The 25,549-nt window shown below is 38.6% G+C and overlaps 1 protein-coding gene across 3 annotated transcripts in view; it reads right to left on the bottom strand.

Annotated features, from left to right (window-relative positions):
• Positions 1–25,549, bottom strand: part of GRM1 (glutamate receptor, metabotropic 1) — a 192,215-nt gene that overhangs the window by 153,697 nt on the left and 12,969 nt on the right. For all 3 annotated transcript variants that reach the window (XM_009895526.1, XM_009895527.1, XM_009895528.1), the window contains exon 2: positions 1,048–1,297. In XM_009895526.1, coding sequence (XP_009893828.1) covers positions 1,048–1,297 — 250 coding nt within the window. The remainder of the gene's footprint in view (positions 1–1,047; positions 1,298–25,549) is intronic.

Raw genomic sequence — 25,549 nt, 5'->3', positions numbered from 1 at the left:
GACAACAGTCTGATAGATCAGAATGACAACAGAATAAGAAGGCAACAGAAGCTAAGTAGGTATGGAGACAACTGTCAAAGGCCTTGAAGGAATGGTGTTTAAACAATAGATCAGAAAAAACAAAGAGAAAACGGAAGGATTAAAAAGGATATTATCAGTCTAACAGAGAAGACAGAAAATGCCAGTCCTCATCGTTTGAACAAGATTTATCAAAACAGAAAATCAGACATAAAGACATTGCAAAAATCAAGGTGAAAGTCAAAGAAGCCTCAAAATAAGAACTATCACAAAAATGGAAATGTGGACAGATTATGTGTGATAATACTAAAATGACCATATTTCAGTGAATAGCTACAAAGATAAACTCTAGAAGAAAAAAGCAAACATTCTCATTTTGATAAAGACAGTCTTTGCCTATCCAATACACATGCCTGCACTGTTACTCTGGTAATATAAAAAACACATATACATACTGACTTGGCCATCAGCAAGTTTGATGTTTTAAAAAACAAATAAATCCGTGTAATATCAGTGCTCCGGCTTTCAACAGCAAATATCAGAACAAAATTTACAACTGAGAATGCCAGGTTGTAGTCATAAGACAGGGAAAAAAGTTCAAGTAATCAAAGTATTCAATATTTTGGAGCTTCAAATTATCAAGATAAATCCTTAGTGATACACATAAAATTTTGTCATGTGTCACTTCCAGATCACATTCTGAAACCAGAATTCTTCACTCCCTTCTTTATTCTAAAATCTGCTTATGAAACATTCCCCTGGAGTGTGCAAAAGCACAAAAACACTAACGTCATATATCCTTATAAAACAGTTAGTGATTAACATTTACTTCAGCAGAAGTTAGTACCACGATGCCGTACATATGCTCTTCCTGAGACAGGGTCTACTGTCTTGCCACTTGTTTTCATTCATTAGACAAGTAAATATGGAAATTACTGGAAGCCTGAGTTGCACAGTTCTAAAATGAAAGGCCTGCCTGCAGTATGGAGGGAGAGGACAGGTAGAGAAGAATCACACTCAGAGCCTTACCTTCCAATTAGCAGGAACTCCCCAAGTACTCCCAGGCGCCTCATGGCAATGAGGATCCCCCTCACTGTCATTCCCTCACAGAAGCAAACCACCACTCTAGCCTTGGGTAGTCTTTCTCGCAGCTTGCGGAGCAGGCGATCAAAGCTCTTTTCCCCAGCGTTGCTGTAGATCTTGTCAGAGTGAGCAATGCAGAGACCCTCTTGGGCAGCCAGCTCTTTGAAGGCTTCCATTCCACTTTCCCCATAATTTCCTGTTTAAAAAAAAAAAAAGTTGATAATATAACTTGCATTTAACAAATTAAGGAGCAGCTGTGATGGGAAAGGGATAGTTTTCCTCAAAAAAAGCTCAATTTGCATTAGCAAAAGAAAGAGCAAGGGAGGTCCACTAAAGTGAACATGCTCAGAGTGTGCTGGAGCAACAAGATATCCACATATCAGTAGGTCTTAACTGACCTAGAGACTGCAAGTTTCTTTTCTTACATTGATTTACTAGTGGATATTAAAGGCAAACACGGGATGGATATGTAGAAAAGGGGACAAGGACAGATCAGACATCAAGGATAAAGTTTTATTAACATTTCTACAGCAAAAATCACAGTTCTGCTAATCCAGAAAAACAGTCACAGTACAGAGAAAAAAGGATTTCATTCCAAGCTGTTCCGTACTCCATACAGTTCCCGCTCATAAAAGTGAATGAAAGATGGATGTGAACTTAAAATGTACCGATCTGGCAGCATTTTGAAAGCAACTCACTGCTAATCTGACTGACCAATGCCTGTAAAAGTTAAAATTTAGGCTTGATGTTTCTCTTGGAATAGAGAACTTTCTGTCTGTAAGAACTTTGGAAATCTCTTCTGAATATAAAAATATTTTAACTTTGTAGTTGAGACAATATCAAAGCTGATTCTCAAGTTCCCTTCTTTTTCTATTTATAGATTTTGGAAGGCAAATCAACAGCTTTACAAAACTCAGACTGCCTTCAGCTATGGAGACAGGTGAAATCTCAAGTTTTGTTTGCATATTTTATGCCTGCCATGAGCACAGGATTTGTGATGAACATCAATCACACAAGAGGAGCAGATGGATTACAAAAAATTGTCTATTAACAGCAACAAGAAATGGTTCAAAGAGAGAAGCATGAATTTTAAGCTATCCAGATTCCTAACGTTTGCTTAATTTATTGAGGGAGTAACATCAGATATGTTGATCACTTCTAGACCCAGACCTTTTCAAGCCAGGGGTGACTGAAGAGATCCATCTTCTCCCTTTGCAGTGATATTTTGAAATAGCAAATTGCAATGAGGAAGACTTCTGAATCAACTTAACTTCCTCTACAAAAAATAAAATAAAATAAAATAAATCACATCAACTCAAAAGGTGTAGCCACCAGAGAGAAAATTCAGCAAGAGGCAGTTCAGGCATTCTTTATAAATCCAACAAAAACACACACATTTTTCCAGAAACATGGATCGTTTGCCATAGATCAGACACACTGTGACATTCGTAGTCATACTAGGATACAGCCTGCCAGATCTAGTGTCAAACACAAAACTCAAGTCCCACAGCCTTTTGCACTGCACTGCCCTGCCCTACTTTCTCACAAATTTACAGTGCAGCAGAATGGCCTCTTTTTGAATCTGTGACTCAGCACCAGATACAGCAAGCAGGTCAGTCTGCTTTTTTGTCTGTGAGCCAGACATACGCCAGAGCAGGAGCGATGCTGTAGCCCTGCATGGCTGCGGGGAGGGGAGAGGAGAGGAAGAGCTGTGCCTAGCAGGAACACACCACTAAACAGCCCCCACTGTGGGCTCAGCACTGCAGCCCCATCCCATGACCATACACTTGAGTAAGTGATATGGCCTCATATAGGGCTTGTCATAAACTGAGAAGGACACAGGTGGAGACATTTCCATATATTTATAGGTGATAACCTGCAGTCACCAAGGGATTTACCCCAGGACCTGAGGTCAGGCAGTTTGAGCTGTACTGCTTTTATGCCTCGCCTCAAGCCCCAGACTGAAGCAGGACAGCCTCATTGCTGACTTGCCATTAGCAAGCACCCTATGCTTTGGAAGGAAATTACGATATATTTCCCAATTCCATACGGAACCTTCTGCAACACAGACTCATTTGAAACCAGTAGGACTATTCTTAAAGTCTTACCTAAGGCAACCCAGGGTACTAAACTGAATCTTCTTAGATGTTTAGGCAATGCATATTAGAAAATAAATGTAGTGGGCTTCTACCTAAATATTAAGCTAGGATGGGATTTTCTCATACAGCAGTACCGCATAAACTCTGCTGCATAATTCAGGTTAATGATTCCAACAAATGAAAAATTAAATCCACTTGGAATGATTTTTTCCAGCTTTAATTTTGATGGGATAACAGTTACCTCAAACATAGTCACACCTGTACCAACAGTACAGCAGCCCATCAAAATACAGGCTGAAGTCAGATTGTTGCCTATAAATTCAATGAGGGTGATAAGGAGCCCAGAAGGGAAAAAGCTAATTAAGATCAAGAACAACACTGACACAAGATCAAATAGGCATAAAATAGGCAGAAATAATCTGAAGCTAAAAATGAAACGTTTTATATGTGAAATAATTAGTGCAACTGCTTTCCAATAGCAGCACAGAGACAGAAATCCGATGTTAGACTAGCGCTTGCTTAGCTCACAAGAGCGTTGTATAACACAGATGTCTCCAACAGCCAGCCACGAGACTTGATGACCCAGGAGGTCCTCTCAAAGTCTGCTCTCCCTGCTCCCAAAGCAAGCCAGCGTGCTGCACACCTTCCCCCTCCAGGGGAAAGGATCAGGGAGAAAGCGAACATGTAACAGATGTTAGATACATTGTTCAATGCACTCAGCTACCAGGGTAAGCACAATGTAAGGGCATATATGGGATAGAAAACACTAATTAATTCTGCGCAACAGCCAAGAACATATCCCATCTGTACCAGCTTGCTGCATACATCCATTTCAATCTACATGCATGCAACACCTGAGAGAGGAAACACGTAGTGAAAGAAATCTGCAAGAGATGGTAGTCAGTGAAGAGTTACAACAGGGCCACGGGCTGAAGAACAATTTTCCTTTGAAAGAGCCATTGAAGAAAATTTCCAATCTTATCTCCAACTGTCTTTTGTTATCAGAATCAGCTGTGAAAAGCCAAAGTATTTATTATTGTGAGGCTACAAACAACTGATTTTCATTCTGACCTGTACCCAAAACTAGGTGAGCCAGTAACACACTTCAAGCCCCACAATACCTTGTTAATTTTTAATGTTTTTTTCTTTTTTTTTTTTTTAGCTCTGTTCAACTTGTACCCTACTCAGAGAACCAGATATTTTCCTTATGTGCTCCAAGCAGACTCTGTAAAATAGTGTAAAGGTAAATTCTAACCCTATCATGGCTGCAATTTTACTGACAGGATTTTCACGACACCCTTCTCTCAGTGCCAGAGGCAGCTTTGCTTCACCACTGTAAAAATCATAGATAAAGCCATTCCTGAGAGGGATCCACATATCTGAAGATGCTGGTGAGAACTACATGTAGTGGAAATTATTCACACCCGTTTCATTACACACATTAAATTTCATAACAAAAACATTAAGAAGCTGTAGTAAAAATTAAAAAATGTTATCTTGATCAACAGAAGACAGACAAAAGAAGAAAGTGCAAAAACTTTAGCCTCCCAAATTGCTCCTGTGAGACAGTAAGTATTAAATTTCTGCTACAGCTACACTGCAAGTAACACTATTTGCTTGTATTAACACTTGAGCAGTGTGGGGAGCAGAACCCATAAGCTCCATCTAAAAGGTTTATATTCTTCTTTTTATTATAGCTGTTTGGCAAATTTACGCCCATTCTCTTTGTCAAGACAACCATTTATTTTTCATTTATGAAATGGAGCGGAAATGTAGCCTCAGCAATCAGATGCTTATGAGAATCCTGGACATAATCTTCTTGAGGGATACACAGAGTGGCTGTGTGGGTCTTCCCAAGCCACGTGACAGAAAGTGCTGTGTTTTCAGTGGGCTTATAACCAAAACAGCGTGTCCCACATAAATCAATGTCAGGTTTCATTCAAGGGTAGGAATTATTTGTGGGACAGCATAAGGAAATATGAGCCATTCATATTTGTGCTGCAGAGAACATCCCCTTGAAATGCAGGCTAGCACCTGTTTAAAAAAAAAAAAAGTCTTAAAGAGAAGGAAAACTATAATGCTGAAGGGGAAGACTGAGACTATTCTCTCACTGTGCTTTCAGTGTCAATAGGAAATATCAACTACTTTTTTAGAGACCCCTTTAGAGACAAACCTACAAAAACAATAACAAAACCCCACAGCAGAGGACTGTGCTTGGAAGAATGTTCCAATGTACTTAAGTAACAAAAGGCAGGGAGCAAGAGATACTTCAGCTACCTGGGCAATGAGCAATACCTTCAGGTGAGGTCACCTATTCCTTACCATTAGGGGCTTATTTGCTGCATTTTTCCTCTAAACAGCAGCAATAACCACAATGCAGATGAAAGGTGAAACCAAAACAAAACAAAAAGTATATCCTGCAAACACACAGCAAAGGAAGTGCACCAATAACACAACCACAAAATCTAATTTCACTGCGGGGTACTACAGAGGCAAGTCATATTGCAGGAAGGTCCCCCTTTTCACAAATAACAAATGTGAAACTATTCCCTGTCCCCTTCTTTCCTCTCTCAACACTATGATTCTTTTGTTCACCTCTCCCAAGCTTGTAGATACATTGCTGGAAGTATGAAATTTGTTTCAGTGCTCAGTATTGATTCACTATAAAACATCTCTTTTCCTCAGGTAATTAACTGCTTTTTTGGCAGAGAGAAAATAAGAGGATAACAAGAGCACTGCATGACATAACAGCAAGGAATAACTCTCAAAAGCTTCTCTACTGCAAAGGCAGATTATTTGAGAAGAGGAAAGCAAGGACATGATCTGATTATTAAGCTACTTCCTGATATGTTGCAATAACTAATTTGTAAAAACTAGTGGTAATATTAATTATGACAGCAACTGTACAGTGGCCAAATACAAGTCTGGGAAGACTGGAAGGTTTTGGACCACTGAACAGAAAAAAAAAGATGGCAAAAAAGAAAAGGAAAAAAAGAGTGCCAATTTTCCTTCCTATGACATCCTGTGTTTCCCTATGCAAAAAAAGGCATATTTGAATAGAGTTAGATAGTAAGAAAATGGTTGAGTTATCACATTTTAATGTGTTTCTTACCAGTTAAACCATATTAAATAATCATGTGCATACTCTTAGTCCATTGCAATCTAAAATTAATAAGTTCAAACATCAAATTTAAACTAGTATGTTAGTAACAGGTTGGGAACACATACATAATCAGCTAACATGTCTCAGATGACAAGCAGTCACTTTCTAAACTAATAATTCAACCACTTACATCAATTTGTCCACACCTTTTATTGGGAGAGTTAAAAGTAAAAGCTAAAGCCTACACTTATTCCCTGAATGTAGCAGACTGATAAAAAATGAAAAGTTGTAGAAATGGATCTGCCCATCTGTGTTATTTTGGTACATCCCAAGCATAAATATTACACTCATAGAAAGCAGCTCTGTTGTCACATGGCTTCTGGAACCATTGAACTGACACCATCCCTCCTCTGCCAGACTTCTCTGTCACTGTGGAAAGGCCAAAGATCAAACACTTCCATGTTTCCCGAGAGTATCTTTTTCAAGGCTAAAATCACACTGCTGTCAGGAGGGGCTGCATTTTACCACTCATCACTTATTCCAAATAGGATTTGGATTTCCTTTTTCAGTGAACCCTCTTCACTTAATGTTGACTTTGCAACCTAAAGCTCTTTACCACAGTGTCTTTCCAGAGTTCAGATAGCTTTCTTGACATTATTTTCTTTCTTCACTGAGTATATCTCATCTCAGGTGTTTTTAAGGGACAACTTCAAAGCAGGCAAGTTGGGTTTGTGAAGTGCTCTCATAGCCTTAATGGACCGTCCACTTTACAATAAGAAGAATTCTGCATGGATGTGAATTCCAGTTCTGATATCAGTCAGGCAAAACAGTGGAGAAAATGCCAAAAGAAAAGCTTCACTAGACCTAAAAAACCAGTCTAACTGCAAAGCTAAAAAGGAAAACTCCACCTCTTATTTTATTCTAACTAGTTTGCAGATAAATGAGGGGGGGAAAGCGCTTTACCAAGATTGCTGAAGTATCTATTTTAACTTCTCTAAGTATAATGGCTTTAAAGAAGAGAGAAGCAAATTCTTCCAATATTGACCCCTAACAACAGTTTAATACAGGTTGAACATCACACATCCTTACTACGAGTTATTTTTCTTTGACAGCACAAGAGAGATTTTGTGTTGGGTGGAGACCTCATTGTCCTTTAATTATGGAGAGGGCAACTCATTATTAGAAACCGAAATAGCAGTGTATACACTCTGTGTTCTTTTAAACTATTTTAGTAAAGTTTTCTGCATTCAACACAGATTTCAAAGCAACTGCACTTTAGCCTGACAAAAGCCAGAAAGATGTTAAATGAATGGAGTCATCTTTGGTACACTACAGACCTCTGCCGTCTGTGCTTAGAGCCTATTTTCTTCAGAACTTAAGACCCTTCTGGAAATTCAAAAAGTGAGTTGCTGAGACCAGACTAGTCTTTTCATTTGCTGAAGTCAAGTAAAACTGAGCACAAGGGAGAAAATAGAAACAGAAGATGAAAGAGTGGAGTTAGATGGGTTTTATAGCCATAAAACAATACAGTATTCCTATCATCAGCCAAGCTTTCAGAGAGATGAATCTACATATCAGATAAGAAAGTCTGCATGATTTTAGTAAATGCTATGTTACCTTATGTCATTAATTACAAAGTATGCATATTCTGCCAGCAGCTCACCACAGTGACTCATTATCTCAGTAGAGACCCAAACATAAGTAAAACCGTGCTACTGGATACAGTGGTTACATTTAAGACTTCATCCTGCATGAGGCAGGTACATCATCTTGAAAAACTAATTGATATTCTTATTAGAAATACAAGCACAGGTGAAGTCAGTTCTGAATAATGAGTGTATTAGTGCCAAATTGCACTTCCCTCATAAGAGAAATGCCAAAATGTGGTCTTATTCTAATATTTTTCCTAAATGTATTCAAAGACTACACCCTGTGCTTACTTATTATGTGTCCAGCTAGGAGCTTTGGAGATTTATTCATATTCTAATGGAACAATATCAGCTCCAACCCTGGCTGCTATACAGTACTTACAACAAATTTACTTGTTAAACTTAGTCTTTCTGTTCATGACTTATCATAAACAAGTAAGTAGCTTCCAGTTTTCTCCAAAATGTATTAAAAACAATGTAGTGGTGCCTAACATTAACTGTTGGTTAGTTCTGCTGATGAACATTGGTTGAACAGTGGGCCACATATGTTTTCTGTTTCCTGATGAGATTGGCAAAAGTAAACGTAAGAATCACTTCTACGCTTTCCCATGAATAATGTCTATTGTTTTTTCAAAGCTTGCTTTGAATATTATAGTTAGTAAAATAATCTACAAAGATATTTATAGAAAGAATACCCAAGAGGGACACCAGAGTAGAAGAACGATATTCTCTTCTTCTTTTTTTTTTCTTTAAATGAGCAGACATTTCAAAAAGAAGGAATGAACTATATGCTCAGTTCCGCTCATGTTTCAGCAATTATGCATTTAGTTTAGCTCACATTTCAAGCACAAGATTTAAAACCTTGATGCCAATCATGAGCAACCAAAAATCACACACACATGTACTCTACTGTGAAGGGAGGTTTGAACATAATGGATCGAATAGAAGTTTAAAAACATATTTCTACTGTTTTTCTGGTTTCTGAACCTGAAGGCACAGAGATCACAGTTTCTGACCTTTCCCCATAATGTTGAGTTAAAAATTGTTTGTTTGGTTGGGTTTTTTTTTTGTTTTTTAACCTGTCCTATCTAATACTCACAAATTATATGTTTTCATGGGCTGGTACTTAGAGGGCCAAACATAATGAGATACTCCATAAAGAGTCAGCAAGACTATGAACACTTCCCAATAACCTACATTATCAATGGCTTTAGGAGGTATCAGGAAAGTATGTTAGAAATAAGATTACGTTTTGAAGTGTATTTTCTACTAATTTTCTCATTAAAAAGAAGTCAGTGTTTGGAACTATTCCTACTGAAGTCCTTGATTTAAGCGGCTACACTATCAGACATTTATTAATTCTTAAGCGGGCCAAATGAACTATCAAATTATATTCCTTACTGTCCGTTAACATGCATCTTTGAAATAAATATCCAGAAAGCGACTGACCTGAACTATAACCCCAGAGCTGAATGTTCATGGCTTTTAGGGCAATTTTAGGGCATTATGATTTTTAGACACCAAAACTTTCTGTTTATGTGAGCCACAGCAATAGATATTAACTATATCAGGTTTGGAATAACATCTAAGCAATAAATCTTAGTTTTCTGTCTAAAAAACTATACCTAATCATGGCTTACCCATCACCAGAGAAATTATTCATCTAAATGGAATAAAATTCTAGGTTTTGTTGCAAATTACAAGATAGACTTTTTGATGTATGCTTTACCAAATCCCTGGGTATTGTAATCTTATTCAGAAGAAAATTATGTGATTTTATAAAGAATTGTGCTTTAATTTAAACATGTTTAAGACAGACAGTGGCTGCTTTGCCTTACATGTCCATTAAAGAATTTGATGAAAATAAATATAATTTCCTAATATTATCTGAACTGCCTACCCTCACAGCCTACTTTTGATTTTGATTATTGCAACCAATCATCTGCAATTGATTATATTTGCACAGCTGGAAGAAACCTGGAATAACGTATCAAACAATTCTGCCTCTTGGATTGATACAAGAAGAAAGCAAGCAAGCCAGGAAGGTTTAGATGCTGAGTCTGAAAGCTAGAGATAAGAAGAAAAACATATTTTTAACATTTTAAGAACAAGGCCTAGGAAAAGAAAACTGGAACATGTAAGCAAAAATAAAAGGTATCTAAACAGAAATGTTTCATTTTTACAGAATCAACACTTTAAAAAAGATTTCATTTAATTTTATAAACATTTTTTAGTAACACCCCCCTCCAAAAACCATTTAGTCAAAATATTTCCAATCACCCCTAAGCTGAAGTCCCAGTTCTGCAAACACTGTCACAGATGGTGACTTGCATACTCACATTGATGCTTTAAAAGACTTACAGCAGAGAAGTTAAATACATAGCACAAATGTTTGTAGGATTTGAAACTAACAGAAATAAATTTTTAAAAAAATAATATCAAATCCTCATTTTGAATGGTTCTCCTAACGATGAAGTCCAGGTGAGATATCATGCCACCGTTTTCAATTGAGTTCATAACCTCAAGGATTAACACAATATAAAACATTTGAATTACACAACGTCAAAAGGGATATCTAGTGCTGATTGGTGAAACATTTGAAATACCTTTCCCTGCAGGCTACTGTAGTATCTGCAGATGAAAAGGTGACTTAATGCTGAGAATCCAGGCAGAGCTAGTACAGGAAATGAATGTAAAAGCTGGATTACCACAAGGAAAGAACAAATTATTAGTTTACTTTGCATAGCTCCCACAGAGGTAATACAAATGAGTGAACTTTAGAAGGGCAGACTTGTGAGATAGAAAACACTGGCTAGATGCAAGTAGGACAAAGTGATAAGCCTGAAAACATGAGATATTGTAGAGCACTTAAAAACATTGGTTGTTAATCATGAGCAAAATGAACAGTTGATCTCTTCTCTGAAATGCCATTAAGCTACAGAAGCACAAACTGAGACTGAGCACAGATATGAGTTAGCTAAGACCTAAAAGAACAAAACTGTCACATCTGTCACAAAACTGACAAGAAACTCTTGTACTAACTCTAACACACTTTTCGCTTTCACATCAGAAATCCCTACCTTCCTTCCCCCAGCACCCTAGATGGTAAAGAAAGGTTTTGAAGAAGAGTGACCAAAGACAACTTTGAAAAGATAGTGAAATTACACAGCTGTTATCTGACCTCAGCAGCTGAGAGTGACAAATTCCATCCACCAGTGTGTTACACACTGATGGAGAAGCACGGCAGTCCTGTGCCCACAGGGCTTTGCCAGGCTGTGCTTCAGCATCAACACCTCAGACCTCCTGAGCCCTCCAGCACCTGTGCCTGTGCCCAGGAGCGTTCCTAGGTCACCTTCCACGCTCTCTGGGCCAAACAGGGGAGACCTTAGTGGTGAGAGGCCCTTGCAGCACTCCTGATGTGGTTCTTCACACCTCATGCGTCCTTGGGGAGACCTATGCAACACTGCTGTGCAAACCTGTGAAACAGCTCATTGGAGGGAGAAAAGGACCCTGTGCCAGGTTAAGAAACAATTCAAGGACAATTAATGGAGAAAGACAAAAAGATTGGGTTTTTTCCCCACACATTGAAACTGTGCTTTCTCCATATGCACAGACCTGTGGCTTGCAGACAGCTCCTGAAGAACAGCACCCAGGTGCTCACAAGTTGTATAGTCATCCAGTAGGTCCCAGAAGCCTCCTGTCCCCCAGCTTTAAACAATCTGAACCTAATCACATCATCCCAGCATGGTTTCAGCTGCTCAGCCCTCAAATAAATGCTCCTGGAAAGGTGTGCTGGGGGAAGGCAATGGTCCCTTGCTGAAAGCCTATGAGATAACCACAGGCCCCTCCCAGCAAGCACCAGAGAAGGCAGGGACAGCCCTGCTTGCTCCTACCACCGCATGTTTTCCCAAATTGCATCTGTGAGGGCCAAAGCACTTGGAGAATTGAGGCACCAGTGAAGCGGGTGGGTGGCAGAGCCCCACAAGACAGGGGCTGCCACCCCAGCAGCCGGGCTGCCCTCGCTCCCAGAGGTAGCTGCTGGCAGAGGAGGCATCTCTGCCAGGCCCTGTCTGGTTTATTGACATGGGAACTCAGGTCAAGAGGGAAATGGGGGAGAGGGAGGGTACAGGGAGGTGAGTGACCTGGGGTGGCAGGTGGGAAATGGGAGGAGAGAGGCTGAGGCCATGCATATATCGAGCACATCCAAATACAGCGAGCAGCTACTGAGGGCAAGACAGCTATGCCGGTACACCTTGCTGCATACAAGCTCTCCAGGAACATTGCAATTAACTGCTGCCAAAGCAAGCTGTGAGACAGCGAACTGTGAGGCAGATTTGGGTGGCCTACCAGCCTCAGCTTTGGTACTTTGCTGGCAGTGTGGAAGCAAGGCCTTCGGCCTCCACAGCAGCCCAAGGGCAGCGCTGACACAGCTGGATCTGATCCCACAGCTATGGGAGCCAGGAAAAATCCATCTGCAGCTGTGCAGATGTGTTCCTTTTGGTGAAAACATTACAGGTGACTCCTCAGCCAGTCTGTGCTGTTGCTCCAGTGCTGAGACAGCACAGCCCCCACCTGCCAGGGCTGTTGAATGAGAGTCTCCATCAAGGGTGTAGAGGAGTGATGGGGCTTTTCAGGGTGCTATCCGTTTCTGCCTTGAGTGAATCAATAAATAACTACATGTATGCCTCTTGATCATGTGACAGCCAGTGTGGTAGGTCTGATCTGTGGACTAAAATCCTCCATATATTTCTCTCCAGCAACAAGATCTACTTTTGACAAAGGGAGTGCAGCAGTTCAACAGATGTACTTCTGCAACTGAGAGTGTTAGAAAATTGGTCCCTGAAGTCCTGACCAGGTGCCATGGGAGTATGATCCAAAAGCACAAGACACTACAAATTCCATTTCGGCATTGTATGAACTAGCATCATGAACGCGCCTCCGGTATGAAATAACATAATGTTCTGTGACAAGATGTAAACAACATACAGTGAGAAGATACTGAATCCTTCAGACACATAGAGTGTTTTCAGGCCAGATATCATCTGCTTCTTGTATCTGTCTAACCCAAATACAATCAACTGAATTGGTGCTGATAAGAAAACACATGCGAGATCCAAAAAAAACCAAAATTTCAGTTTCTAATTATACTGGACAACTTTCTTATTTTTTTCTTTCTTTTTTTTTTGCAGATGGGCTGAAAAGTTATTTTTCTCTTTTCTGCATTGCCATTAAGCTTCAGAAGCACAAATTGGTAATAAGCATAGGTGTTAAGTTGGCCAAATATTAAAAGAACAAAATAAAAGAGTGAGGCTATTTATGACAGCAAGCTCATAAAAAGGTCAGAAAGTGTTGCATAGCTTTAGAGGAGGAATGGGTCTTCTTGGAGAAAAAAAAATCAGCAATTTAGAGGTCACTGCAAGTTCTGTATACTGAGGTCTCACATAAACTCTTTCTCTCTACAACAAAGCATTTCCAGCATTTAAGTGAAGACCTGATAGTCCTTTGTACAAGTCCCACATAATCTCCTCTCCTCCACAGTAAGTACGATATTTAAGTTAGATCTGATGACTGTTAGTACAGATCCAAGAATTCACCAAGGGAATATAGAAGACCTTGACGCTTCCCATACTTTTGTAGAAAGAAGATAATGATTCTTCTTAAGCCATAACTAAGATATACCAGTCACATACCACTTTGGGTGGCACTTTTATTCATTTTAAATGTTTTCTTTCTTAGCACTATTTTTCATGCAACTGAATAGTTTGTTTGTACAGTTTGCATGCTATTGGCTATTTGAGAGGTTGATCATGATGCAGTGATCCTACAGGGCACCTTTTAGTAAACAAGATTTGCCCTAGCCTATTTTGAAGAGTCCTCTCCCATCAGATGCTATGATTAGATTGGATTAAACAACTGATGTTTCTGTAAGTATATGATTGTATAAAGACACAAATCCAAAGATGCTTGGAACAGGGCACCTGTGAGTCTGCACTACATGAGAGCAGAGACGTTCAGGGCAAATCCCACTTACATGCTATGGGAATTAGATGCACAGAAAGTGTTTAGCTGTTTCATTATCAGCAGGATTTCTCTGTTTCAAAAATGTGGCTATATTTTTCACCAGCCATGTGTTCAATAAATAGTGAACAGTGTTTTTACTTAAAATATGGTCTGAATGCAAATTTTTCTCTATCTCCTTTGAAACTGTTTGGAGCCTCAGAAGATAATATTGAAATTATCCACTGCTCGTTTCCTTTAGTGCCATCAGGACCCAGCTCAAGACTTCCTGGCTGCACAGACAAAATATGAATAGGGTAGGTAGGGAGAAAAGACTGCTAGTGATAAATAAAATCATACACAAACTGTTGTCACAAATTACAGTGTATTCCCTTTATGGATTCAACTCAAACCCCTCTAGGATGCTTACCCAGAGGAATAAGGAGATAAGAAGCTCCTTCCTGTATGCAATATGCACAACTTCATGAGAAATGCAAAGCAACTCGTTCCAAGCTATTACTCTCCCATATGGACAGAGAGCAAAAGGTGCCCTTCAAGTCTGGCCCTGAGTCTATTCTGTTAATGTGATGGCCTCTCTTCTACTGTCTCTGAAGCCGCACGCAACAGGGGGTTAGTTGCGGTTTTGATGCATCTGAGAGGGTGAGTACAAATGCAGAAGGCTGCTCTTGAAATGTCAGCCTGATGACAGGAATTACTGGCACAACTGTGAGCAACCTCATTCCCACAAAGTCTTTGGCAAAAAAGAACCTCAAAATCATGGACAGAATTTCCATGAACATATACATCTTTTGGAATTTGTTAGACTTTTCTGTGGTCCTCCTTCCGTCATAACAACAGTTAGGTTTTTTTATTTTATGTGCATGAGATTTTGTGTCTAAGATTAGTTTTGGCCTTAAAAGCCTCTCCCACATTGCTATGTGTATTCAAAGGAACTACAGTCTTACCATATACATCTGTCCAGGTTTTAATATAATCAGAAAAGCATATGGTTATGCATATTAACATATTATGAGAATGAGACACTTTAGGCAGACCTCAATTTTCAGCTTTAATAACTTGACTATTTATATGCTGTTGGAAAGTACGCTGAATTACACAGTGAGGGCCAAAATCTACTGTTTTGAGGATGCGGATTTCACTGATTGAATCGGAAGCTACATATGCTAGCAAGTGCAAAAAAAAAAGGCCTGTAGGGCTTATATTTTTGACATTTTTAAAAATGCCATTGCAACTTGATGCAAAGAAAGGCCAAGGGATTAAAGTTGTGTACATTTGGAGATTTAATAAATATCAGCAACATTTGCCTTCCAACTTTTGCCTTTCCTGTTTCCAACATTCCTCTATATATTCTTCAGGTGCTCACTGTCCACACAGAGGCAAGAAGATTGTGTTGCCAGGATAGTTACAACTGTACAGAGGGGCCACGTTTAAAAGCAAAAGTGCATAGCTGACAAGGTATGCTTATGGGCTTTTGAGAGAGGAGATGATAAACTGATTATCTCTTCTGAGATAAATTGGTTTAAAAGAACCTCTGTGTATGGAGTTTGAAAATCTAAAAGTGGTATAAAATGAACAGAAATTATTACTGAACTCTGGAGGACCGTCAAGCACACCTTATGGAACAGCCACGGCAAGATTACCAAGGAATCAGAAAAAATAAATGGCCCTACAAGAAGCTTTCAAAGTTTGCTAAAGGTCAGTTGAAGTGAAAGGTAAATCATTGCATTCTTTTTTCTGACCCCTGAAAAGGCTTTATTTTGACTGATGATTATTGGTATAGTATTTTTGCATAAGGATTTCCATTTTTAGCTAAATAGTTTGCCTGCCCTAATCTTAGGTCAGTGTTTTTTGAGAAATTCCAAGCTCTTGCTAACTTAAGATAGAACTATTAAATTATGCACGTTTAAAAACAGACTGAAATTATCTTGACGGAATTTCTATTGATTTTATTTTTAAAAAATAGAGCCTCAATCAGATGATTGCTGAAAAAAATGAGGGTTGCAGGCTTATACAATGCCTCTGAGAATTCTTACAATATAGAATGGCAATATTTCCAAACTCTCTTATTGCATCTTCTTTAGCTTACAAAGAGGGCATATCAAACCAATAAGACATGCTAAAAACAAAATGAAGAGATTAGAAAGCAAACAAAACAGTATCTGATAAAAAATGTAAATCGCTAGACTCTGCTAGAGGTAAATTTAACTTCTTATTTAAAGATAATATTTAAAGATAGTATTTTTAAGACATCATCTGACAGCTCGCTGCAATTATTTCAAAAAAAAAAAAGGAAAAACAGGCAAACTGTTTATTTACTGAATTAATATATAGGAACCTTCTGAAATAATTTATTGCATAGCGGTCTGTAACAAAAGAAACTGCATCTGATGATTCTTTTTGTCCTGTCTGTTCCCTGCTCCCTAAGATTATTCAGTCATTCAGTGTGGGCAAAAATCCACACTCAGAAAGACAACTGAGTAGCCAAGTTCTCCATGGCACTGGGACCATGTTTGGTGGCATACTGCTAACACACCTGCCCAGGGAGAATCACCTCTCTTGATGGAGGCATTGGCCTCTTAACTAGTGCAGTGGCTTTGCTGCTTTTCGCCCTGTACTGCTTGCTAAAAGTAGTAGTGGTTGATGCTTTCCTTGGAATCACTTTCACTCAGTAAGTGTTAGAGAAGCCTCATCATAACACCTAAAGAAAAGCTCGGGAACAGCTTGGCACTTCTCAGCTGCAGATTAGCATCTATCTTAAGAGTCAGCAAACAAACACCATGACTAATAATTATATCTGAAATACGTTGCTGAAATACCTCTGAAATACCTTGTTGGAACACGACTGCCAGACTTGCTTTCAACCCTGCATCCCAAAGACAGCATAACTCAAGTCTTACAAGTAACTTGCAAGAGTTCCCCCCGTAGCACTCCATCTTCTATTAAATATCATCAACAGTTATAATAAAATAATGTTTGCATTCCCAATGAAAAAATCCAACTTGAAACAGAAAAGGCTGTTAACAAAGTCATACTTCAAAATATCACCTCACGCATTGCCTGGGAAAAGAGGTTAGATGCTACAGTTTTCCTTGGCAATGTTAATCAGATTAATTACTTCATTTTGCTTACAATCCAAAAAGCTAATGGGTTTGCTATTTTTGTAAAAAGATATCTGCCTATAACAAAAACTATTGATGGTCAAAGATAAACAGATTTAAGAAAAAAAAAATCCAAATCTGAATTATCTATTTCACTGACATCATAGTCCTAGGGAAAAAAAAATCTTTTAAAACATCACTTCCTGAATTGTATCCACTTTAGTTACATTTTGTTATAAGTGTCAACTCTGTCAGAATATCATCTGTCAAAACGAATTAGTGCAAAATTGAATACTTCACTCTTAACGAAGAATAAGATTGTAATAGCATTTCAATTTTCCTTCATCCTCTTGTTAGAACTTGATAAATGCTCTCTCACAAGCGCTGCTGCTCTTCTGACATGGTGCCTGCACTCTAGCCAATCTAAAGAAAGTCAAAGGCAGAAAGCTTTCTGGTTTTCTTACCATTTCTTGAGATCTCTGCAAGCTATATTCATCTTGATGATTTAATTTGGGTGGATTTGTTGTTTATAATGTTATTTATAACATTTTATTTTAAGTGGATATCCATATTAGCAGAGATTAATGAACGCAAAACAATATGCCAATGAAAAACATCCAAAGCACTTCTGTATATTCATGTATGTATTTACAACAAGAGGGGGATGAACTGTATTTTGTCTCTTACCTATGGGGTGCTGTGAAAATTTTTTATTTAATCACAAATGACCATTTTTCTTTCTTTTCTCATAAAGTTGAGATCCATCATAATGCTACATTAGGGATAAATATTTCCTGTGAGATATCTGCTGTACTTACTATCCTTGAGAAACAAAATATGGCTTTCTTCAATGCAAAACCCAACTGTAGGCATAGCTAAAGGCACAACAATGACTCAAATGGCCCAAATGTTGACTGGGCAACCTTTCTGAACAACACCATCAGAGATTTACCATCTTCTGAACACGCAGAGCAACAGCCATCTGCTACACAGGGAGCTCTGTCACTGGAGCTGACTCAAAGTTTGTCAAAAGCATGAGCAGAACGGAGGAGAGGCCCTGAGATTCAGGGCTGGGTGAAACCTCTGGAGCAGCAGGTTGGTGACTCCTGGCAGTTCCCAAGATGTGGAGGCTGGAAGCCCTGACGGCTACTCTCCAGAGCTGTCACTCCCCCAGCAGCATCAGCTACTGTCTCATACGTCATCTCTTCCCTTAACAACACCAACCAGCTCTGCCTGCCAGACTAAGCACAGACAAACTGGGCAGCAGAGCTATGCCTTCCTCTGCCTCTCCCAGTACGCCCTCCCAGCCATGTTCTTTGCTTAGATCTGAACTGGCCCTCCTCTTGGGAAAAAAGGAAATTATGCCATTTGGCCACGGTTGGTGATATGGGAGTCCAAAAGATAACAGAGAAACATTAGAAGCTGGGAACTTCAGAAAAGAAAAGAAAGAAAGAAAGAAAGAAAAGGATACTGATAAAGGACAATGATCATGGGTTGGTGTTAGAAGAGATTCTGCAGAACAGGAAGAAACATTTAATAAATTTTTATGGTCGGTATTTTGGGGAAGAGACAGATAATGTATACGTACCAGAAGATGATGACGGTGTTGATGGTGATGATGAATGGTAATTTCCCTTCCCAACTCAGAAGGAAATCAAGTGTCAGCTCCAAAAGGCAGGTATTTTAAAATGGATGTATTCAGGTAACTTCTGACAGAAGTTGCTGATGAGGTCTCTGAACTACTAGAAACGATTTTCAATAGCTTTCAGAAGTTGTGAGGACTGCAACAAAGCCCATATTGTGCAATACTTTAAAAGAACAAGTGAATTAACCTGAGTAATCACAGGTCTGTCAGCCTGACATCCATTCTGGACAAAATAACTGGGCAGCTGACATGGAACTTGAGTAGGGAATAAATTAAGGGAGTGGGGCAATATAACAGGTGCCAATCATTATGTGTATGTGGAAATTATATATTTCAAATTCAGTTATCCAAAATATCTCTTATCAATGGATTTACAAGCTTGGTTGTTAAAAGTAATAATGTCAATGCAATACCGTTAGATTTCCACAGGACGCGTACCTTCATTTTGCATGACATTTTGGCTATGAACCTAGAATGGTAAGAATCAGTATTGCATAAATAAAATAGGTTAAAATATGCCTGGTAGTTGTCAACATATACTTCCAGTGAAGGAACACTCATTGAATGGGTGTCTCTTTATTGTGTCCCATAAGGATCTGTTCTCAGACTTTACTAGTTAACATTAATCAGTGACCTGAAAAAAATAAAAATACAAAAGCATTACCAGTAACATTTGCAAATGATACAAAGATTGGGAGACAAGTTACTAATGCAGAGTGATCTTGGTAATTCAGTAAACTGGGCATAGACAAAGAAATACACAGTTAAATACACACATAAATTTAAACTCTGAGGAACTAAAAATGCTGCACATACAGGATCTTGGACTCCATCACAGGACGCAATTACTGGCTCGCAGATTGTAACACATAAGCACTGAAGGTAATGCAGTGGCTAAAAAATAATAGTATTGGGTTTTAGTTATGTAAATAAGTGTGCTACTCTAGTAACAGAGAGATCACACTAGCTTAATTCTATTTCACAGCATTATGACTGCTTCTGCAGTAATATCCAGTACTCCAAGATATTGAAAAACTGGTGATGTTTCAAAGAGTAGCTATCAAGATCATGAAAACAGGAAAATGTTACTTAAAGTGAGCTATCCAAGGACTCAATCTCCTCTCAGATCAAAAAAAAAAAAAACCACCCAAACCTCCAAAGCAAGAACCAAAAGCAAAGCATTAAGCAGCTTTTAATAGCAGAAGGAATGAAATTCTAGAACAACATTCCAAGAGAACTATTGGTATTATGGAACTTACCAGGCTGGATTTTAAAATGGATTAAGTGTACACACACAATTACACAATGTGGGGGATCCATGAAGAAGATGCTTGAAGAGTCATGTGATTTTGAGTTGAACTGGATCTTGGGAAACTTCTGCTCAAGGGGTACCAAAGCTGAACCTCTCCCTCTACTCTACATTCTTAAAATATGTTTCCTATTTCAAAACAGTTGAAGTTCTCATATAATCACACCTTCTAGAACACTTTGTAATACCTTAAAAATGAAGAAACTTTCAAACTTAAGTGTAGCAACTGTCATGTATCTGTAACATGCCCCTATAACTTGTCAGCACAGTTGGTCACACAGATATCCGAGCTACTTAAGCACAAAGCATCCAACCTCAGAACTGTCCATGAGAGTGCTGTGGGCTGTAAATCTGTGTTAAATAATATCACACATCTAAGTACTTGACTAGATACAGTTTGAAACGCTAATGCCATTATCTCTAATGTGTCAGTTGTGAAAGCTTCAGTACGCCGACATAACAGACCCAACAACGCCTCTGCAGACATAGAAGTCCAAGAAAAGCAGTTCAGCATTTAGAGCACTCATCAGGGAAGTGGGGTATATGGCTTCAATTTCAACATGAGAGGGTAAGAAAATACATCTTTCATACAGCAGAATGACTTAGTCACTGAAATATGGTATTTCTTGAGCTGGACTCTACTGGATCTGACTGCAATTGAGTTCACTTTCTTTATAGCAGTCTGAATGTGGCTGTGCTTCAGATTTGTGGCTAAAACAGTGTCCATAACACACCAATGTTTTGGCTATTGCTGAAGAGTGCTCACACAGTACCAAGGCTTTCTCTTTTTCCTGTTCTTCTCCCTCTTTCCCCCTCAGTGAGTAGGCTGAGGATGGGCAAGACACTGGATGGGTACACGACCAGGACAGCTGACACAAACCGGCCAGGGGGTTACTCCATACGATATAACAAAGTGCTCAGCAATAAAAACTGAGGTAGAAGGGGAATTTGGGCTTCCAAGGGGGTTGTTGTTTGGAGACTGACTGGGCGTAGGTCTGCCTGTCAGATGTGGTGAGCAATTTCCTTTGTTTCTCTTGGGTTTTTTTACCCTTCCTGTAGTTATGAAGCTGTCTTTATCTTGATACACAAGTTTTCTCACTCTTGTTCTTCCTATTTTCTCTCCTCATCCCATTGGTACAGAGCGGGAAGGAGTGAGCGACTGTGTGGGGGGCTGGCTGCTGGCCAGGGTCAACCCACCACTTGGAACAATGAACACATAAAAAGTTCTTGCAAAATACAGCAGTGCAACATTTGACAGTAGTGCTTCACAAAATGGTATTCCCATCTTCTCAGGGGAAGAGTTGATCCAGAATCTCTGCCAGTTAGTGTGATCAGTGAGGTAACACGTAAAATAAGAACCACCAGCATGTTTCCCTCTTTGGCTCTTACTAACAGTGCCCCTGAATAAACATATTTTAATGTTGAAATAATTTATTTTTAATTGTACAAAGCACTTTTTCTTTTTTCATAATAAATACATGAATGAATCACCTATCTCTACAGTTGAGCTGTAGCCAACTACCATTTTGAGGTGAGTTAGGATTAAGGTAAAACATCACCTTTTGTTTGTTTGTTTTTTCATGTAACTGTGAAACATATCTGGATCCCTCTTGCCTCCTGGATCTATTCCTAATTAGCAGTGAAGCAGAACTCCTTGATGCATGCAGAACTTAAACACACTGAATAAAATCAAAGTTGCAGAAATTAAGGGTAAAACATCTGTGCTTGCAGGTGTGCATCATCCCCACCCTCTTGTTCATTAAAATGTATGCCTTTGACTATTGGTGCTCCTGATTACAGTATGGAGAACATCCTTTTCCCTTTATTCTAAATAACAATGGCCTTTGTCACCACAAAGATAATTAGTAGCAGCAAAAAGCCAAGTTTTCCTGAGACTGGAATTCAAATGTACATCACTGTGAAGGAACTCTTTATTAAAAGACTTACATTTTTAGAATGTATTCCTGAAATCTTTCTACATAAAAGTAAGGCATACTGATGAAATTTTGTTTCTATTAGTAAGATGTACAGGCTTTCCCTCAGCTCCCTTGTTTCATAACCCTCTTTCCTCCTATACATGTACATTTTCTTCGTGTGCATGTACATTTGCATTGAAATTGTATAATAATTATGCCCAAAACCTCTTCCTACAGAAATCACTGGCAAATCTTCCATTGAAATCAATGGAATCAGGTTGAAAGTGATTTCTATTTTTAGATTAAAATAACTTACAAAAATAAAAAGCTAATTATGATCTAATATTAATGACTATAAAGTCTTTTTCAAATTCTTTGCCCGTCTGAAAACGAAGCTTGCAGGTCAGCCCAGACAGATTTTTTTTTTCAGTCTAAAGAAAATGGGCTTCTCAGTGACTGAGTGCACGATCATAAATTCTGTGTGGTTCAGAGATGCTTACATCTGGTTGTTCAAACCACCAAAATAACGTGGCTTATGGTAAAAACATGAAAAGAACAGTACTAAAGAAGAAAGACTTGGCAATAAGTGCATGCTTTTCCAGAAGGCAACACCTTCTGAAAACAATAGACAGTCAACCGAGCTTTTTAGAAACTGTCCTAGGTGTTAATACAGATTCTGAAATACAGGCCTGGGAAGGGAGGCTGCAGGAAAGGCCTGGACTGTACCAAAGAGAACTTGGTATGGAAAGGTACAGGCTGTGATTTTTAGGGGGTGGCATGATGAGACCCAGAGTTAAAGGCAGAGCGAGTTAGAAGATTCCTATAGGATGTTTTCTCCTTTGGAAGGTGCTGATTCAGTGAAATCAAATGATTCTACAAGAATCTCTTCATTTCAACAAATTTCTTCTCAGAACAAGGCAGCCCAGTGCTGTTTTGTGGCAGCTTCCATTTAGTCACTTTCTGTGTTCTGCTGGGTACACAATGCAACTTTCTACTGAGCAATGAAGCATACATAGTGCTTATTCTGAATATGAGCTGTAATTTGTAATTCAAAAAAAAAATAAAAACCTGATTCACAAAATATCATGTATTCTGTAATTTAAGTTAGCATTTTTTAGGCTAGACAATTTAAGATAGCTTCTTTGGAAGTTATGAATCTTTGTAGTTTGCACTAGTTGTAAGGAGGCTGGCAACACCAAAAAGCCAGTAGCCTTTTACAAAAGAAATTTTTGTGTGATGGAGACACAGAAATAGTTCTTTTCTTTTTGTGCTCTGTGTGTTATTTTCCTGCATGTATTATAATAAAAGAGCTTTCTGAGCTTGTGAATTTAAGCACATACAAATCAGTCCTTTAAAAGTATTCATTAAAAAATGAGAGAGGAAAAAAAATCCAGGTGACATTTACCCTAGTGTAACCCAGTTACATGTGTTACCCAGCAAATGGGTAATAAAAGCAAACCAAACAAAATATTTAAAAATAAATCCTAATTCTTACGTAGGCAAATACGATGAAGTTTCAGCATTCAGTTAGCTGCGTACTTACCTGGATCTTCCATTTACAATATTATAAAGAATTGCCAAGCTAACCAGTTATCTCAGCACTCCACTTTAATTTAAGAAAGACAGAGGAAACTAACTTTTACCTGTCTCTTCAAAGCAGCACATCCAAAATCCTGTCCTTTTTCTCCATCGGGCTGCAGCCTCTAGTCAACCCACTAATCAGTTTTCAGAATCTTCTGATACGCACAGTTCTAAGGCTGTTTGGTTTCCCCTTAGCCTGACCCACGACACAGACCTTTACAAGGCTTATAAATGTTAGCTTAATTGGTAGAAAGCCTGTCTTTAATGTGAGGTAAGAACATTGTGCCTAACCTTGTAAGGCACTGGACACTGCCGTGATGTGAGCAATCTCCAGAAACTGTGTCCTGTAAGTGTAGGGTCCTATATAATTCAAGTTCTTAAAGTTAAGCTAGTGTGCATGTGCCTGTGGGGATCAAGCATGAGTATTCTGCACTTTCAAGGATCTTTCCGTAGAGTTAGATGTTTGGCTAAATTTCAGTCAATAGCTAATCTCCCATTGACTTCATTAAAGCCTAATCATAGTTCTGAATGTAAATACAGATGTATTGCCAGAATTTTAAAGAGCATTTTATTATTCATATGTCCTCAGGATATGAACTATAAAAAGCAGTGATGTGACGTTGGATATTTGTGGTACCAGCATATTTCTGCTTCACACTTCACAGGCAACACCACAGCCGTGACAAAAGTGGAATACGTTATTTCAGATACATTTGGACTCAGTAGAAAAGGCACAAATAGGTGTGACAAGGCCAATGAGTTTTCAGACATGACCATATTCTAAATTGCCATGTACGAGGACATTAAGATGTTCACTGCACGAAGGGATAGAAGTATAGCATGCTGGTTGTGTTCTGAAAGAACCAGAAAATATCAATGCCCATATATTCTCTGTTAAAATTTAAACAAATATTCACCACTGAGTTCCTTTCTAGAAAAAACTGCTGGTAACTGGTAAAAATGTTAATTACCCAAGCTACAGACTTCTTGTTTTCTTCTGTAGTGGGTTTTTTTATTTATTTATTTTGCATGGGCTGTCAGATGAATTATATCACTTTAAGTACAAAGTAATATTCTAATTAATGATACCATAGAAAAATGTCACTGCATCCTTCTGGAAACTCACTGTTTTCTTCAGTCACAGGGGCCAATATTTATGTCACAAGTAAGAGAACAAGTGCAGTATACAATCCACACAAAACCTAAAATTTCTACCAAGGAAACAAAAATAGTAGGAACTAAAGGGCACTGTAATCTAATGGTAAAATGCATAACAGGCACCAACTGCTGGTAAGTGAACAAATATTGACTTGAAAGAATGCATATGAACTGCAACAGCAGAATGAATTTGACTGGGGGTTTATTTTGTCCTGAGTTTCTCTTCCTCCACAATCAGCATCAACAGCACAGGATACTTTGAATTTTCCCAGGCAGCTGAGCAGCTGAGAGAACACATGAATGTTAAGCTACTCTTTAATTTAAACTTTTTTCCCTGCCCGCTTACATAATCAAAACTACCCATAAATTAATAGGATTTAATGCCAGAAAGAACCGTCAGCTCTTCATATGTGACCACTTGTATAATGCCAGCCTGTACATTCATTCTGGATCCCACTGCGCTCTGTCCAGTGATTTGCCTTTTGAATAAAACTGTTCTGGAACATCTCCAGTAAATTTTGATTAGATAACATTAAAAGTCTGACAACTTATCACTTTCCTCAGTCATTTGTCCCAGTGGTTAATCACAAGTTAAAATGTTTGTCTTTTTTCTAATTGGAATTTGTTGGCTTACCAGCAATTGCTGCTTATTATGCATTTACCCATTAGCGTACGGAGCCCTGTAGCTCCTACTGGTTTTGTTTGCTTGGAGGAAATGAAACATTTTTTGATAAATCAAGCTTTATCTCTTTTTGACAAGCTAGATAGACTGAGCTGGTTTAGATTTCTGCTATAAGGCATTTTTTTTCAGCCCTCAAATCATTCAGAGTTTTATCCCAATCTCTTTTCTATATTTTAACTTTCTTTTTAAA

This window comes from Charadrius vociferus, unplaced genomic scaffold (assembly GCF_000708025.1).
Source record: "Charadrius vociferus isolate BGI_N301 unplaced genomic scaffold, ASM70802v2 scaffold142, whole genome shotgun sequence".
In the NCBI taxonomy this organism is placed as follows: Eukaryota; Metazoa; Chordata; class Aves; order Charadriiformes; family Charadriidae; genus Charadrius; species Charadrius vociferus.
Note: the sequence above shows the minus strand (reverse complement) of the source record. Positions and strands in the feature narration are given on the sequence as shown.